The sequence below is a fragment of the Sapajus apella genome, unplaced genomic scaffold (genome assembly GCF_009761245.1).
Source record: "Sapajus apella isolate SASKATOON/1434 unplaced genomic scaffold, GSC_monkey_1.0 scaffold1, whole genome shotgun sequence".
NCBI lineage: Eukaryota > Metazoa > Chordata > Mammalia > Primates > Cebidae > Sapajus > Sapajus apella.
This window is the reverse complement of record NW_022436941.1, coordinates 90411650-90430542: the sequence shown is the minus strand read 5'-3', so window position 1 is coordinate 90430542 and position 18893 is coordinate 90411650. Positions and strand designations below refer to the sequence as shown.

Sequence of the window (18893 nt, the reverse complement as noted above, 5' to 3'; positions counted from 1 at the left end):
ATACAGCTCTGTGCATGTGCGTGGCCTTCTAGGTTCTCTGGCATATGTCAGAGCTTTTTTTTGAGACAGAGTTTTGAGTTGCCCAGGCTGGAGTGCAATGGCACAATCTCAGCTCACTGCACCCTCTGCCTCCTGGGTTCAAGCGATTCTCCTTCCTCAGCCTCCCGAGTAGCTGAGATTACAGACGTCACCATGCCTGGCTAATTTTTTTTTATTTTTGGTAGAGACAGGATTTCACCGTGTATGTTGGCCAAGCTGGTCTGTAACTCCTGACCTCAGGTGATCAACCCCTCTCAGCTTCTCAAAGTCCTGAGATTACAGGCATGAGCCACTGTGCCCGGCCTGTCAGAGCTTTTTAAAGCCCCCTATGAACATCTCATTCTTCAGTTTTCCCTTTCAGTTTTTGTTCACCTTCTTGATAGCCCAGACTTGTAATGCCATCACAGTAGCTGCAATGATAAACAGTTGCTGTTGATTGTTTTTTTTTTGGTTTGTTTTTTGAGACGGATTCTCACTCTGTTACCCAGACTGGAGTGCAGTGGTACGATCTCCACCTCCCCGGTTCAAGTGATTCTCTTGCCTCAGCATCCTTTGTAGCTGGGATTACAGGCTCCTGCCACTATATGCCTGGCTAATTTTTGTATTTTTAGTAGAGACAGGGTTTCACCATGTCACTCAGGCTGATCTGGAACTCCTGAGCTCAGGTAGCCTGCTGTGGCCTCCCAAAGTGCTGGGATTACAGGTGTGAGCCCCACCGCATCCGGTTGATTGTTTTTTGCAAATGCCTTGTGGTTAGGGCTATTGAAAAGTGAGCTCTGAGTCAGATGAAATCTCCAAATATTTTATCCTGCTTTAGATCTGTCTTTTACGGAAGTAGTATGTGTAAAGCTCTTAAAACAGTACCTGCCACATAATAACATGATTATGCATATGTTCTATTCATTTCTTGGATTGCCATCTGTCTGCTTGTTCGTTGGCAAAATCTTAGTGAAATCTTACTCATCTTTCTGGGCTCAGGTGAGAGCCAACAACCTGAAGCTTTTCCTCACTGAGTGAAGCAGGTTGACTTAGGTACTTCTATTATTCTGTATTTTTATCTTTTATATTTTCCATTACAACAATAATCATATTAGTGCTCCCACATTTCACGTAGTGAAACCCCGTCTCTACTAAAAATACAAAAATTAGCCAGGCATGATGGTGTGTGCCTGTAGTCCCAGCTACTTTGGGGAAGCTGAGGCAGGAGAATCGCTTGAACCTGGGAGGTGGAGGTTGATACCAGACAAGTTGAGTTTGTCATTTAAAATGTGTTCCAACTGATGATACTATAAGTTGATCCTTAAGAAGAAAGTTATGGTAGAATTGGTATTGGAGCTCCAAAGTGGGGTATTAATTTCGTATTAATGGAGCAAATGTTTGTCATCAAAGGAGTGACAGTAACCAAGAGCTTTATGGGAACTTAGTAGTGAAAACATATGATTTAACAGGCCAAACAATTTAGGAATAAAAATTATTTTAGTTGGACTGCATAAGGTAACCGTATAACTCTTTTGCAGATACAGAAGGTGCATATCTTCTCACATATGCATTGTGGAATTATTTTTGGAATATAGTGTAAACATTTTGAACGACACTGAAAAAAAATTAGGACCTCATTTCGCTTTGCTGAAATTACATTATTGTTTACTTAAAACTGTGTGTAGACTGGGAATGGTGGCTTATGCCTGTAATCCTAGCACTTTGGGAGGCTGAAGCAGGCAGATCATCTGAGGTCAGGAGTTCGAGACCAGCCTGACCAATATGGTAAAACCCCATTTCTATTAAAAATACAAAAATTAGCCAGGGTTGGTGGTGTGTGCCTTTAGTCCCAGCTACTCAGGAGGCTGAGACAGGAGAATTGCTTGAACCCAGGTGGTGGAGGTTGCAGTAAGCCGAGATCTCACCGTTGCACTCCAGCCTGGATGACAGAGCGAGACTCTGTCTCAAAAAAAACAAAAAACAACAACAACTGTATATGAGGTTTCTGTTGTTAGGAAGCTGCAGTTAACCTTGTAGATTCTTCCTCCCCAGGCTGTTGAGATGTAATTTACATGTAATACCATTTATTCATTTTAAATGTAGAGTTTGAATTTTGGTAATTTTATACAGTGATATAGACACCACCACAGTCAAGATCAGGGGAACACTTTTATCATTCTAGAAGCTTGTCTCATGATTCTTTGCAGTTGATCCTAGCCCCAGGCAATCATTGATCTGATTTTTATCACTGTAGTTTTCCCGTAGTGTACAGTACAAAGTTCATGTTTTACTTTATTTACCTTAGCATTGTGTTTTTGAGATTTGTCCATGTGGTTGTGGGTGTTATTTTGTTCCTTTTCATTGCTGAGTAGTATTCCACAGTGTGGGTATACTACAATATGTTTTTCTGATGACTTTGGATTTTTTTTAGTTTTTGTCTGTTAGAATAATGCTGCTGTATACAGATCTTTGAGTGGATATGTATTTTCCTTTCTCTGAGTAAACATCTAGAAGTGGAATAGAGCTTAGTTATTTGGTGTACGTTCAACTTTGGAAAACAGTTTTGACAGTTTTTTTTAAAAAGTGGTTTTATGTGCTGGGCATGGTGGCTTATGCCTTTAATCCTAGCACTTTGGGAGGCTAAGGCAGGAGCATCCCTTGATCCCAGGAGTTCAAGATCAGCCTGGGCAACATGGTAAGACCCTACCTTTACAAAAAAAAAAAATGTTTAGCTGGGTGTGGTGGCGTATGCCTGTAGTCCCAGCTACCTGGGGAGCTGAGGCAGGAGAACTGCTTGAGCTCAGGAGGTTGAGGCTGCAGTGATCGTGTTGCTGCACTCCAGCCTGTGCAACAGAGCGAGACTCCATCTCAAAAGAAAAAAATGGTGGTTTTATTATTTACATTTTTGCTGAAACACAACCACTTATGCCCTGTCTTCACCAACACTTGATATTGTTAAGGTTTTTTTTTTAAACTTGAGGTCAGGAGTTGGCAAACATTTTATTAAAGGGAGATAAGTATTTAGACTTACATGCCATATAGTTTCCGTTGCAGTTACTCAGATCTGCTGTTGTAGCAAGGCAGCTATAGACAGCATGTAAATGGTTGGGTTTAGCTATGTTTTAATAAGACTTTGTCGACATAAAACGGGCTACCATTAGGCCAGAGTTCTCTGACTCCTGCTTTAGGCATTCTAATTGGGTATATAGTGGTATGTTATTGTAGTTTTAATATTTTAAAATCTTTAATAAGGTATAATATACAATAAGCTGCACATATTAAATAATACAATTTGATGACTTTTAGCCTACATGTACATTCCTGTGAAGCCGTTAGCACAAACATTGATAATCACATCCATCACTCTCCAGTTTCCTTGTGTAATTTTGTAATCCATTTCTCTCTCCCTATTCCTATCTTAATCCCTACAATTTTATGTACATGTAATGGTATGGTAGTGCTTGTCTAATTTCTTTCATTTACCATAATTATTTTTGAAATTTATGCTGGGCATGGTCACTCACGCCTGCAATGCCAGCAGTTTGGGAGGCTGAGGCAGGTGAATCACCTGAGGTCAGGAGTTGAAGACCATCCTGGCCAACATGGTGAAACCCCATCTCTACAAAAATTAGTCGGGCATCATGGTGGATTCCCCAGCTACTTGGAGGCTGAAGGGGGAGAATCACTTGAACCCAGGAGGCAAAGGCTGCAGTGACCTGAGATCGTGCCATTGCACTCCAGCCTGGGAGACAGAGCGAGACTCCATCTCAAAAAAAAAAAAAAAAGCAGGGTGCGATGGTTCACGCCTGTAATCCCAGCACTTTGGGAGGCCGAGGTAGGTGGATCACGAGGTCACGAGTTCAAGACCAGCCTGGCCAAGATGGTGAAACACCGTCTCTACTAAAAATGTAAAAATTAGCCTATTGCAGCAGCAGGCACCTGTGATCCTAGGTTACTCAGGACACTGAGGCAGGAGAATCGCTTGAACCAGTGGGGGTAGAGGTTGCAGTGAGCCGAGGTTGCGCCACTGCACTCCAGCCTGGGCAACAGAGTGGGACTGTCTCAAAAAGAAAAAAGAAATTCATGTCATATATATTATTGTGTATCAGTAGGTAATTCTTTTTCCTGCTAAGTATTATTCCATTGTATGGATATATCACAATTTGTTGATTCACCTGTTGATGGACATTTAGGTTGTTTTAAATTTTGGGCTATTACAAATAAAGTGGTTATGAACATCTGTGTAATGAGTTTTTGGAATATGCTTTCATATTTTTGGTAGATAACTCTTAGTAGAATAACTGGCTTGTATGGTAAATACATGTTTAATATTTTAAGATACTGCCAGACTCTTTTTCAAAATAGTTGTGCCATTTTACATTTCATTCTGCAGTCTATCAATACTCCAATTTCTTCATAGCCTTGTTAGTACTTCATATGGTCAGACTTTTTTATTTTAGTCAGGCTGGTGGGTATATAATGGTTTAAATTTGCGTCTTTCTAATGACTAATGGTGTTGAATATTTTTTAATGTGCCCTTTTGCCATCTGTTTGTCTTCCTTGGCATGGTGCCTGAACAAATCTTTTGCCTATTTTTTTAAATGGGGTCATTGTCAGAACTGAGTGGGGGCAGCATTGTGGGGGTCTGAGATTTTATCCTATTTGCAAGCTAGTAACTTAGCCAATCAGTTTCATGAATGCTGGCAAAAGACATAAGACTCTTGAGTCAGAGATAAAAGGGCCTGATTACTTAGAGCAAAGAAAGCAGCGTGAGTTCCATGTTTCTGTCAGTTTATCTTGCCCCCATCCCCCTAGTCCCACAGGGGTGACACAGGGTCTAGGTGTGTACCATGCTCACAGCTGTTTGCATCACAGTTGAGGAATTGTGAGCTTTGGGAAACTCAGATCTTTTATAATGAGCTGCAAGCAAACCTGCCCAACCTTTGCCCAAGAAGAAATATTATACTGGACAAGAAATAAACCTACCCTCCGTTCTGGAAGAGGACAGGCTCTTGTCTTCCAAAGCTCTTTGCTGTACAGACAACTTTGAAAAGATAGTACAAAATAAAATGCTGTCAATGCCTTTGTTTATAAGACATGCAGAAACAGGATCCATGGAGAGTCGTCTTGTTCCATATCCTGGTTTCTGTGTTCTGGCTGGTGATGAGTTTTCCCCATAAGTACAGCACTCCTTCAGCCACTCTGATTGATCTGACCATAGGGATCAGGGCCAGGCCTGGGGAGGTGGCTCATGCCTGTAATCCCAGCACTTTGGGATGGGAGGCCGAAGCAGGTGGATCATCTGAGGTTAGGAGTTCGAGACCAGCCTGACTACCATGGTGAAACTCCGTTTCTACTAAAAATACAAAAAAAAATTAGACTGGTGTGGTGGCACGCACCTGTAATCCCAGCTAGTCAGGAGGTTGAGGCAGGAGAATTCGGAGATTGCAGTGAGTGGAGATCACATCATCGCACTCTGGCTTGGGCAATAAGAGCAAAACTGCATCTGAAAACCCCCCAAAAAATAGGGAATAGCACCTAATCTATTCAGTTTTTCTCTTACTGGGTTTATTTAAATATTTATTGAAGTCAGCGGAACTTCAAGCAGCAGGATTTGGCCACTCTGCCGTGTTGACCTTAATTATATACCCACCCCATAAGGTTCATCCTGGATTAACAGGTGTCTTTCAGTTTCTGTATTGACGTTTCCACTTAGCCCTGGGCATTAATCTAAGTATAGCAAGATGTTTTAGCAAGTATACAGGATGTCTACTAGGGCAAGTTTGTCATTCGTAATAAACCCGGCCAGTGGCTTAAAGCTGACGTAAATGTCTTCCAGAGCCCAAGTAGTATCAGTGATCACATCAGCGTAAGTCATGCATAAATGTTGTTAACACTTTTTTTTTCTTGAGGTGGAGTTTCCCTCTTGTTGCCCAGGCTGGAGTGTAATGGCACCATCTCAGCTCACCGCAACCTCTGCCTCCCGGGTTCAAACGATTCTCCTGCCTCAGCCCCGCGAGTAGCTGGGATTACAGGCATGCTCCACCATGCCTGGCTAACTTTGTATTTTTAGTAGAGATGAGGTTTGTTCATGTTGATCAGGCTGGTCTTGAACTTCAGACCTCAGGTGATCCGCCCGCTTCAGCCTCCCAAAGTGCTGGGATTACAGGCATGAGCCACCGTGCCCAACCTGTACCACCTTTTTTTTTTTTTTTTTGAGACAGAGTTTCACTCGTGTTGCCCAGGCTGGAATACAGTGGCACGATCTCGGCTCACCGCATCCTCCACCTCCCAGGTTGAAGCTATTCTCCTGCCTCAGTCTCCCAAGTAGCTGGGATTACAGGCATGCACCACCACACACAGCTAATTTTGGTATTTTTTAGTAGCGATGGGGTTTCACCATGCTGGTCAGGCTGGTCTCGAACTCCTGACCTCGTGATCCGCCCACCTCATCCTCCCAAAGTGCTAGGATTACAGGCGTGAGCTATTGTGCCCTGCTCTGTACCACTTTTAAAAATTAGATTAATCCCATTTTTAGAAAAAACTGCCCACAGGATGTGCATAAGTAAGTCAGTTATTACTCTAGGAAGCTTTCCTTTGAGAATTTCTAACCAAGAGTAGCCTTATTTTAGAAACCTCAACAGTAATCCAAGGGCTGCTTGATCTTCCTTAAACACTCAATGGTCTAGAACCACCTCTTAGGTTTAAGTAATCTTTTTTTTTTTTAAAGCTTTTTTTTTTTTTTTTTTTTTTTGGAGACAGAATCTTGCTCTGTCACCCAGGCTGGAGTGCAGTGGCACAGTCTTGGATCACTGCAATCTCCGCCTCCTGGGCTCAAGTGATACTCTTGCCTCACCCCACCCAGTAGCTGGGATTACAGGCGCCCAACACAATGTCTGGCTAGTTTTTGTATTTTTAGTAGAAACGGGGTTTTGCCATGTTGGCAAGACGGGACTCGAACTCCGGACCCCAGGTGACACACCTGCCTTGGCGCCCCAAAGTGCTGGGATTACAGGCATGAGCTACCGTGCCTGACAAGTCACATTGTATTTTTGTGAGGCAAGGAAATTAGTACCTGGCTTCCATATAAGAAGTAGTCCCAGGGTCACATAGAAACCCTGGAAGGAAAGTACTATTTGCTATTGTTTGTGCCTCCAAAATAGGACCTACATTAGTGTAGAGTCACAGGTTGACATGGCCTACAATGTAGTCTGCTTTTCCAGTTCAGTTAGAATGACTGAGTCTAGTTCTGGTTTTCGGAGGGACTGTGAGGACAGCTAGTTGAGTCTGTCTTATTTATATATATGTATAGAAATATATATGATATATGATGTCAGATATATCACATATCTGCTATATATATGATATATATTACATATATCAGATACATATCTGATACATATATCTGACATATATATATGATATATATATATCATATATATGAGATGGAGTCTCGGTTGCCCAGGCTGGAGTGCAGTGGTATGATCTTGGCTCACTGCATCTCCCTCCCAGGTTCAAGCACTTCTCCTGCCTCACTCTCCCCAGTAGCTGACACTACAGGCACGTGCCACCAGGCCCAGCTAGTTTTTGATATTTTTAATAGAGATGGGGTTTTACCATGTTGGCCAGACTGGTCTCCAACTCCTGCCCTCAGGTGATCCGACCACGTCAGCCTCCCAAAGTAGCTGAGATAAGTGCCACCATGCCCAGCTAATCTTTTTAAATTTTTTGTAGAGATGGGATCTTACTATGTGTTCCATGCTGGTCTTGAACTCCTGGATTCAAGTGATCCTCCTACCTCACCCTCCCAAAGTGCTGAAATTATAGGTGTGAGTCACCATGCCCAGCTTGACAAAGATTATTATCCCTGCCTGCTCCATATCTTCTGGAGTCTAAGATGTTTCTCTCCCTAGATGGCAAGGTTGTCATTCCTTCTTCACCTCTTTTTCAATCATCCCCTCCTCTTATCCAGACCTTTCATCTGGTATGGTCAGGTGCAAGAAGGACAAGGACATTTAAAACTGAGACCCATTATGTTTCCCACTTTGGCTCACGTGGGCCATAATAAGTGAGTATCCTTGGCAAGCAGTGAATTCAGTCATGTGGTCAATGTTCTTATAAGATGATGTTACTCCATTAACAGAATCCAGATGGCTGAACTAGAATGAGGTATGAATTTCCTAAGCCTGATTTTGACCAGGCTGTCACCTGGAAGAGGTACCAGGTTGTCCCAGGACTATTGTTGGGGGAAAGAAAATGTTTAAGAATGTTCAGGGCGGGCCATGTGTAGTGGCTCACGCCAGCAGTTTGGGAGGCCGAGGCAGATGGATCACCTGAGATCAGGAGTTCGAGACCAGTCTGACCAACATGGTGATACCCTGTCTCTACTAAAAAAAAAAAAAAAACAAAATAACCTGAGCATGGTAGCACATGCCTGTAATCCCAGCTACTTGGGAGGCTGAGGCAGGAGAATCAGTTGAACCTGAAAGGCAGAGATTGCAGTGAGCTGAGATCATGCCATTGCACTCTAGCCTGGGCAACAAGAGTGAAACTCCATCTCAAAAAAGATATATAATGTTCAGGGCAGAATCATACTTTTTCAAATTAGGTTTAGATAACTCCCCCCGCCTCTTTTGTCTTCATCATCCAGGAAGCAACCAAGAAGAGATGATCCCTTTCTAGGGACAAATAAAATCAGTGATCAAACTGCTTTATTCAGATTTTTGGACAAGGAAGGTGAGGGAAGTAGAGTTAGAAATCATTTTGAGTCATTGAGAAAGGTGTTGCCATACTCAACAAGATACTCAGTATCTATGGATGGTAGCGTGAAAGGTCCATCAATATCTTGACTGTTAGCCAATTACTGATTAGCTTTTGTGGTTATTTGTGTGTGTATGATAAAGGTAAGCCATTATCAGACTGCAGATGATCTAGAAAGGGGAACATATGACATAGATTAGTTTCAAGAGCCACAGTGGTGTGGCCAGAACTAGCTGATGAGACTGGAACAGCAACAGTGTAACCTAAGGAAATGTCGCAATGGTGAAGCACCACTGATAGCCCTGCAGTGGGGTCACAGCTCCAGTGCAGTCAGTCTGCAGGGAACAGTCAGAAACAATGCCCTGTGTTTTCTGGTCCTTTACTACAAGACAAGCAGACCAAGTTGTAGCAGGTGTCACAAGTCTGACGTAACAGTGGCAAACTTCTGCATATGAATCGTAGGGTCCTCTAATTTGTGCCCAGTCTCTAATGGTGGTGGATATATTACCATATCCAGAGTAATGTTGGCTCTAGGCTTCATTAGTGGCAATCTGGGCAGTGCAGGCTTAGTTAGCAGCTTGATTCCAGTTCGTTTCATTAGAGAATAGTCCGTTAGCATGCACATCTAAATGAGTGACCCAGATAGTTCTAGCAGCATGTGCTGTTTTTTCCACAGTTGTGGCTCCAGAGGCATGGATGTCTTTAATCTGCCAAGTCTTCCAAGTAGTAGACTAAACAGCTAGACCACTGGCAACAACGTAAGTGCCAGTAAAAATATAGCAAGATAATTTGGGGGAATGTTGACCAGAGTCATGAGGACAGCCTTGAGTTCCGCCCACCGAGCAGAGTGACCATGCTTCGGGTTTTCATTTTTGGTACTGAGGCTGAGCACTTGCAGCAGCCCAGTAAACACCATCAAATTTCAGCTTAGCTAAACTATCAGTGAATTAAGGGCTCCATTAATCTAGTGACTTCGCTTTGTGCAACAGTTGGGAGCTGCTACTTTTTCATGATGACCAAGGGGCCCACTGCTTTCTTAAGTATATCATTTCTATTTAACAAGTGACACTTGGTGGGCATTTCTCACCTTGTTAGTCATGAAGTCTGAGTTGACTCACTCCCAAATGGGAATATCAGGCTGGAGAACCTCAGGGTCTGCGTGGGTGGTTAGGGATCAGTTTCAACAAGAGCCCAACGGCAAGCTAATATTTTTTTCTCAGATTTGGTGTACCTTGGGAACTGTGTCAGGGGGTCAGCAAGTCCAAAACCCAAAGAATAACCTTTGGGTAGAGGCTGCTTCCCTTGGCCAGAAGCTCTAATCTGCAGAAGCATCAGGCTCAGACTAGTAGCTCAAAGCGTTCATTAGAGTTGTGGGGCCCTAAAGGTAGAGAGAATACACTGCAGTTCAATGGTTAACTTCTAGAGCAGCCTGCTGGTTGGAGCCCCACTTAAGAGGTTGCTGATTTGCTTGCAGGTTAGCTGATACAAAGGAGATAGTAGAATGCCTAAGTAAAGCACATACTGTCTACCACCCAAAGACTCCAATAGGATGCTGGGCTTCATTTTTGTTGGGAGGAGAGATGGTAGGAGAAGAAACTGTTTTTCTTTGACTGCTTGATGGATTGAGTGTTGTGAATCTATCTTTATAAACATTACCTGACGAGTAGGCCTCTGAAATTTGATAGTGTTTATCAGCAACCCCTGCTGATGGAGGCGTGATAACACTGCAGTCAGGGCCTTTGAGACTGAGACATCTGACTTACCAATCAATAGGATATCATTATTATAACCTAAACTAGACATCAGAAAATAGAGACACTGCACTAAATCTTGACCTCACCACTAATGACAAATGTCAGGGAGATTTGCTCCACTGTTCTGTTAGCTTTTCTTCCCGGTTGGGATGATTCCCTCTGGTACTTACGGGATGAAGAAGTATAAATGCACTTTTATGCTACATTCATATGTTGTAGCAACAACAGTTTACATAGAATCAGCCCTACCACAAGGTCAGGATAGCTTCCCTTTCCTGCTGTGAACCATGCCCAATCCCCATCAGTTAAATGCAAGTTCATCCTCTCCCCATGGAAAAGTGGTAAGGTGAGTTTGGCACTTTAACCTGACATAGCCATAGAAGTGTGAGTCCTCCCATTCCTGAGTGTTCCCCAGGATACTTGGATGAGTATATTCTTTTCAGTCCCCCTTGGGGCTAGGGAGAATTTGGCTCCACTTCTAATTATATTTCTCCTAAAGACACTGAAGTCAAAGAAGATGGGAAAGGAGAGGGTAGAAGAGGAGGAGTTGTGGAGGGAGAAAAGTGACTTCGTGCCAGTAAGGCACATTTACTTTTGATTTCAAGCATCACAGAAACTGGCATGTGGCTTGACTAAACAAACTTCCGGTGTTTTCAGCCCACCTCAGTCAGTGCAATGTCCTCCCTACTGACACCCATCTATTTCAGCTTCGGGGATTCCTTGATTCATCAGTCCCCTCCGTATTACTTTCTATTTGCGGTTATTAGGTTTATGTCTTTTGACTTGACTCGGGTTTGACTTGGACGGTAATGACTAAAGAGTACACGTTGGTTGGGCATGGTGGTTCACGCCTGTGATTCTAGAACTTCAGGAGGCACAGGTGGGAGGATCACTTGAGCGCAGGAGTTTGAGACCAGTCTGGGCAATATAGTGAGACCTCATCTCTCTCCTCCCCACCAAAAAATTAAAAAATACGCCTTAATTCTGGACACTGCTGCTCTGTCATTCTTTTGCTTGATTTTAACATAAAGGTTAGGGAACTTTTCAGCAGCGCTAACCACAAGAATTCATATTACTTTGGATCCTTTTCTCTTTCCCCAGTGAGAATCTTCATCAGCATTATAAACCCAGTTGGACTGGAAGGCTCTGTCTAGTCAGTATCTTATCTATGGTTTCCCACAGGAGTTTGTCTCAAAGACATCTTTCAAAGAAGGCCTTTATAGAAGCCAAGACTGACTGCAAAAAAACTTGGAGAACTTTTACTGTCCTCTCCAAATGAATCATAGGTGGGCATGATAAACTGTAGGAAGGACTGAACCCAAAGCTGTCCCAGCTGTTATTCTTCTTCCTTAATAAGCATTATGTTTTTCCCTCATCTCCCATGTGAACCATCCAAAGTTGTGATTCACCTGGCTTCTGCCAATAGCCATCAAAAATTTCCCTTCTTTTACATTCAGTGTAGGTGCATATTATTGTAACTTGTCTGAAAAGAAGCAGAACCTTCTGTCCCACCCACCCATTTTTTTTTTTTTTTTCTTTTTAAATAAGATGGGGTTTCACCCTGATAGCCAAGCTGGTCTTGAACTCGTGACCTCAGGTGATCCACCCACCTGAGCCTCCCAAAGTGCTAGGATTACAGGCATGAGCCACTGCGCCCGGCCCACCCACCCATTTCTAATGGATCTTAGTATGGGTGTCACCATGGGGCAGACATGGTACCAGATTGTTGAAAGAGTCTCTGTTTCCCCCACAGAAAAGTTTGCAGTAACCAGGGCAGCATTGCAACAGCTATTCTTGAACTTGCTGCCCAATACTCTTCCTGCAACCACCTTCCAAATTGTTCTTCATTAATAAGTACTTTTGTTTCCTAAAGCTACTACTGTAACAAAGTACCATAAACTGAGTGGCTTTAAACAACAGAAGTGTGTTGTTTCTCTGAAATTTAGCCTTAGTTCTGAAGGCAAATTTCAGAAATCAAGGTATTCTTAGTGCCATGATCCCTCCCGAGACCCTAAGTGGAGCATCCCTATTGCTTCTAGCTTTTGGCTAAAAGGCATTTCTTGGCTTATGGTAGCAGAACTCCAGTGCCTGCCTTCATCTTCACACTGCCTTCTTCTCTGTCTTCATAATGGCTTTCTTCTGTGTCCAGGTTTCTTTTTCCTTGTCCCTTCTTTATTTCGCCTGCCTCAGCCCCCCAAGTAGCTGGGATTACATGCATGTCCTACCATGCCCAGCTCATTTTTGTATTTTTAGTAGAGATGGGGTTTCTCCATGATGGTCAGGCTAGTCTTAAACTCCCGACCTCAGGTGATCCTCCTGCCTTGGCCTCCCAAAGTGCTGGGATTATAGGTGTGAGCCACTGCACCTGGACAGACCTCAGCTTAATTCAGTTATATCTGCAGACTTATTTCCAAATACAGTCACATTCATAGATAATAGGGGACAAGACTTCAGCATATCTTTTTCGGGGACACAATTCAACCCATAGTAATAGGCAATAAAGTAGAGGATTATTTATTGCTCTTTTGCCTACAGTGTAGTCAACATGTTTACTGCTGGTTCTGGTAGACTTTTCTCAAATCCGATCACTTGCTCTGGGATGTCTTATCCTTCCTTTTCCAGAAAGCCATTTTTTTTTCAACATCTTATCCTCAATGCCAAACAGCTGGCAAGAGCTGTGAGGGATCTGAGATTTTACTCTACTTGCAAGCCTACGTGTTTTCCTGCCACAGTGTCATGGATGCTGGAAGAAGATACAAGACTTCTGAATCAAAAATAAAGGACTTTATTACTCTCTATATAGCAAGCAGTATAAATTTGTTTTTTTGCTCTTTTGTTTTAGGTTTTTTTTTTGTTTGTTTGTTGTTGTTTTTTTGAGTCAGAGTTTCACTCTTGTTGCTCAGGCTAGAGTGCAATGGTGTGATCTCGGCTCACTGCAACCTCTGCCTCCTGGGTTCAAGTGATTCTCCTGCCTCAGTCTCCCTAGTAGCTGGGATTACAGGCATGCACCACCACACCCGACCAATTTTGTGTTTTTAGTAGAGATGGGGTTTCTCTGTGTTGATGAGCCCGGCCTTAAACTCTTGACCTCAGGTGATCTGCCCACCTTAGCCTCCCAAAGTTGTTGGGATTACAGGTGTGAGCCACTGCACCCAGCTGGAACCTTTTTTCCCCAGAAAAATCAGTTGACTAAGTGTGGGTCTGTTTCTGTGGATTTTATTCCATTAATCATGTCTATGCTTTTACCACTACTATTGTCTTAATTACTGTAGCTTTATAGTAAGTCTTGAAATCAGGTAGGATAAGCTCTGCAGTCTTGTTTTCTAACTATTATATATAAATTTTATTGCTGCTTTATCAGTTTTTCAAAAAAGCCTGCTAGAATTTTCTTACAGATTTTTTAAACCCCTACATTATATATTTCAGGAACAAGGAAAACTCAGCTCCATTAGAGGAAAATACCACAGGAAAAAGTGAGGCCAAAAAAAGGAAGATTGCAGAAACTTCAAATGTTATCACTGAGTCATTGCCATCTGCAGAATCAGAACCTGTTGAAATTGAGGTAGAGATTGCTGAAGGCACAATTGAAGTGGAAGATGAAGGCGTTGAAACATTAGAGGAAGTGGCTTCTGCCAAGCAGTCCATAAAGTACATCCAGAGCACAGGTTCCTCTGATGATTCTGCTCTAGCACTGTTGGCAGATATTACCAGCAAGTACCGTCAAGGTGACAGAAAAGGGCAGATTAAAGAAGATGGCTGTGCATCTGACCCCACAAGCAAACAGGTAGAAGGTATTGAAATTGTGGAACTTCAGCTGTCACATGTGAAGGACTTGTTCCATTGTGAGAAATGTAACCGTTCATTTAAATTGTTTTACCATTTTAAGGAACACATGAAATCACACTCCACTGAGAGTTTCAAGTGTGAAATATGCAATAAAAGGTATCTTCGAGAGAGCGCGTGGAAACAGCACCTAAATTGTTACCACCTTGAGGAAGGTGGAGTCAGTAAGAAGCAAAGAACTGGGAAAAAAATTCACGTATGTCAGTACTGTGAGAAGCAGTTTGACCATTTTGGACATTTTAAAGAACATCTTCGAAAACATACAGGTAATTAGTAAATACTAATAGTTTGTTGTGTTTTTTCCCCCCACATACACTTCAATATTAAATATCTAAATCCTTTTTTAAAAAGTAGTGCCTCAGGCTGGGCACAGTGGCTCACGCCTGTAATCCCAGGTACTCAGGAGGCTGAGGCAGGAGAATCACTTGAACACAGGCAGTGCAGGTTGCAGTGAACTGGCCCACATAGTTCTTCATCTACTATTTCAGTCTTCTCCCTGTCAGGAGTCCCTGACCTTACTCAGGTCTCTTCCTTTCTCCCACTACCCAAGTAATCTTTGCTAGGTCTTCTGCACCAGACACAGTAGCTACCACCAACGAATTGAATCTTAGGTAGTCCCTAAAGCTACCATTACAAGGGTGTGGAGAGAGCAGTTAATACAGCATCCTAAGTGTCACACTCCTGGACATTTGTTCCCAAATCTTTGTTATATGTGGTGTTTAAGGTTGTTTAGACTGTTAATACAGTAAATACAACATAGATATCCTACAGTATTCATAGTCTTTCTCTTTGATGCTAGAATTTGGAGAGCTTCTGGTAGAAATTTTTTAAAATAGGTTTCTTATTGTCACTTGGTATATATACATCACTTGAAATTGAGGAACCACATAGATTCAGATGTTATTTCCCTCACTATCCAAACTCTTACTGTCAGTATTTGAGGACTGAAGAAATACAGGAATAGCAAAGAGATTTTGTACTTTAAGGCTCAGAATGGATTTAAAAGTCTTCAGGTTACTAGTTTGGGTAACTAATAGGCATTTATGAAATCTTTTGGGAAAATGCTTTCTGATTTCAAACATAGTATATAGAGTCTACTCTTGAACAACATGGGTTTGAACTGCTTGGGTCCACTTATATGCAAATTTTTTTCAGCTACATATGGCTCAAAATTACAGTATTCCCAGGATGCAAAACCCGTGTATGTAGAAGATAAACTTTTAGTATGTGTGGTTTCACAGGGCCAGCTGCAGGACTTGAGTAAACGTGAATTTTGCTATAGGAACCAATCCCTCATGTATACCAAGAGATGCCTACCTGTTTTATATAATATTTGGAAACTGCCCATAGTTATACTTTTCGGTCCTTAGAAAATGAATATTTAATAGTCTGTTGGTGAGCATTTTTGTAGTAATTGGATTAATTATGCAAAACGATTGTTATACCAGAAGCACAATAAACAAATGTTGGTAAGTAACTTGCAGACTTTGATAGCGGTTTCCAGTGCTCCAGCAGATAATCAGTAGCTTTTATAGTCTATGAATGTGAAAGTAGCCAGCCACAGTTACCTGTTTTACTTACCACATTACCTACTGACTTTTACCTGTTAGAAAATAGGACAACACAGACCACTTTGGAAATCTTTAAATGTGCCTCTCAAGTCTTACATTTTTTATTTTGGATTTGACAGCAGAATATAGGGTTAAAGTGTATTATGTTGTATGTCTTTGTTTTTCCCTTAGAAATGATGTCAGATAAGTAATTTAAGTAGTTATAAATTACAGAACTGAACGGGCGCAGTGGCTCACACCTGTAATCCCAGTGCTTTGAGAGGCTGAGGTGGGCAGATCACGAGGTCAGGACTTCGAGACCAGTCTGGCAACATGGTGAAAACCTGTCTCTACTAAAAATATGAAAGATGAGCCAGGTGTGATGGCAGGCGCCTGTAACCCCAGCTACTCGGGAGGCTGAGGCAGGAGAATCACTTGAACCTCAGAGGCGGAGGTTGTGGTGAGCTGAGACTGTGCCACAGCACTCCAGCCTGGGAAAGAGAGCAAGACTCTGTCTAAAAAAGAAAAAAAAAATACAGAACCATATACCCATTGGAGGAATAGTTAAGCACGTAAGACAAACTGAACTTTCATTCTTTTTTAACTTTAATTTCTGTACTGGTAATTAGTTCCAAGATAGTTGTAGATATGATTGATGACTTAGTAAATTTAGAAAGAGCGTAAGTATAGGCACACATTGGTGATATTGCAGGTTCAGCTCCAGACCACTGTAAGTAATAAAGCTAATACCACAATAAAGCAAGTCACACAATTTTTTTCCCCTTGTGCATTAAAGTTACATTTATTCTGTTCTGTAGTCTCGAGGTGTATACCTAATTTTAAAATATTTTATTGCTAAAAAATGCAAACAATAATTTTGAGCCTTCAGTGAGTCATAATTTTTTTTGCTATTGGTGAGTGTTGCTCTACTGTTGATTGCTATTAACTGACCAGGGTGGTGGTTGCTGAATGTTGGGGTAGCTGGGGAATTTCTTGAAATAAGACAATGAAGTTTACCCTGCTGACCCTTTCATGAAAGACTTTTCTGAAGCATGCCATGCTGTTTGATTACATTTTACCCACAATAGAACCTCTTTCAAAATTTGAGTCAGCCCCCTCAGACTCTGCCCCTGCTTTATGTTAAGTTTATGGAATATTATCAATTGTTTGTTGTCATTTCAACAACGTTCACAGCATCTTCATGGGATTCCATCTCAAGAAACCACCTTCTGTTTATCCATAAGAAACAGCTCCTTATCTGCTCAAGTTTTATCATGAAATTGCAGCAGTTCAGTCACATCTTGAGGCTCCACTTCCAATTCTAGTTATCTTGCTCTTTCTACCACATCTACAGTTATTTTCCACACAGAAGCCTTGAACCCCTCAAAGTCATCCGTGAGGGTTGGAATCACCTTCTTCCCAACTCCTGTTAATGTTGACATTTTGACTGTCTTCTGTGAATCACAGCCACTCTTAATAGCATCTAGAATGGTGAATCCTTTCCAGAAGGCTTTCAGTTTACTTTGCTCAAATCTGTTAGAGGAATCACTACATATGGCACCTATAGCCTTACAAAATGTATTTCTTTTTTTTCTTTTTCCCGAAACAGGGTCTCTCACTCTGTTGCCCAGGCTAGAGTACAGTGGCACAATCACAGTCTTGACCTCCTGGGCTCAAGTGATCCTTCTGCCTCAGCTTCCTGAGTAGCACACACTACAGATGTGTGCCACCATGCCCAATTTTTTCTACTTTTTTTTAGTGACGAGGTTTCACCACATTGCCCGGGCTTGGAACATAGGCATGAGCCACCATGCTCGGCCCCCTGTATTTCTACAGGAATTCCTTTTGTCACCATTCTAGAGGTTAGAAGTTCAAGATCATTCTGTTGGTTTCTTTTGAGACTTCTCTCCTTTGGCTTGCAGGTGTCTGTCTTCTCTCTGTGTCCTTTCATGGTTTATCCTCTATGTGCATGCATCTCTGGTGCAGCCCTGTATTTCTTAATAATTCTTAGTAAGACTAGAAAGTCAAAATTATTCCTTGATCTTTGGGCTGCAGAATGGCTGTGTGTTAGCAGACTGAAAACAATGTTAATCTCCTTGAACTTCTCCCTCAGAACTCTTGGATGACCAGCTGCATTGTCAGTGAGTAGTAACATTTTGAAAGGAGTCTTCTGAGCAGTAGGTTTCAACAGTGGGCTTAAAATAGTCAATAACCATGATGTAAACAGATGTTCTGTCAACCAAACTTTGTTCTTCCATTTTTGTAGCCCAGCTGGAGTACATGTGATAAGATTGTTAAGGACCCTAGGATTATTTGAGTGGTAAATGAGTGATTGGCTTTATCTTAAAGTCACTAGCTGTGTTAGCTCCCATCAAGAAAAGCTTTGAAGCTAGTTACTGACTTCTTTCTAGCTATGAAAGCCCTAGATGGTATCTTCCAATACAAAGCTGTTTTGTCTGCATTGAATATCTGTTTAGTGTGGCCACCTTCACCAATGATCTTAACACTAGGTATTCTGGATAACTTGCTACAGTTTCTGCATCAGCATGTGCTTCATTCACATTGCACTTTTATGTTTTAGAGATGGCTTATTTCCTTAAATTTCATTAACCAATCTCTTCTAGCTTCCAGCTTTTCTTGGGCAACTTCTTATTTCTGTCAGCCTTCATAGAATTGAAGAAAGGGCCTTATTCTGGTTTAGGCTTTGGCTAAAGGGAATTTTTGTTTGGTTTAATCTTTTATCCAGGTTACTCACTCTTTCTCTGTATCAGCAGAAGGTGGTTTTGCTTTCTTATCATTCATGTGTTCATTAGCGTAGCACTTTTCATTTCCTTAGAGAACTTTTCCTTTTCAGTCATAACTGCCTGGCATAGGAGACCTAGCTTTCAGCTTGTCTCAACTTTTGATATGCCTTGCCCTCATAGGCTTCATTACTTCTACCTTTTCGTTTGAAGTAAGAGACATGACT

General features: G+C 41.9%; 1 protein-coding gene across 11 annotated transcripts in view; it reads left to right on the top strand.

The window, feature by feature from the left end:
• The window catches only part of ZNF131 (zinc finger protein 131), a 49212-nt gene that overhangs the window by 20336 nt on the left and 9983 nt on the right, over positions 1–18893 (top strand). For 5 of the 11 annotated variants that reach the window (XM_032281535.1, XM_032281564.1, XM_032281526.1 and 2 more), the window contains 2 exons: positions 13959–14316; positions 14419–14641. In XM_032281535.1, the coding sequence (XP_032137426.1) occupies positions 13959–14316; positions 14419–14641 (581 nt within the window). Of the gene's footprint in view, positions 1–13958; positions 14642–18893 lie in introns of all 11 variants that reach the window. The other 6 variants (XM_032281499.1, XM_032281518.1, XM_032281492.1 and 3 more) reach the window with 2 other exon arrangements.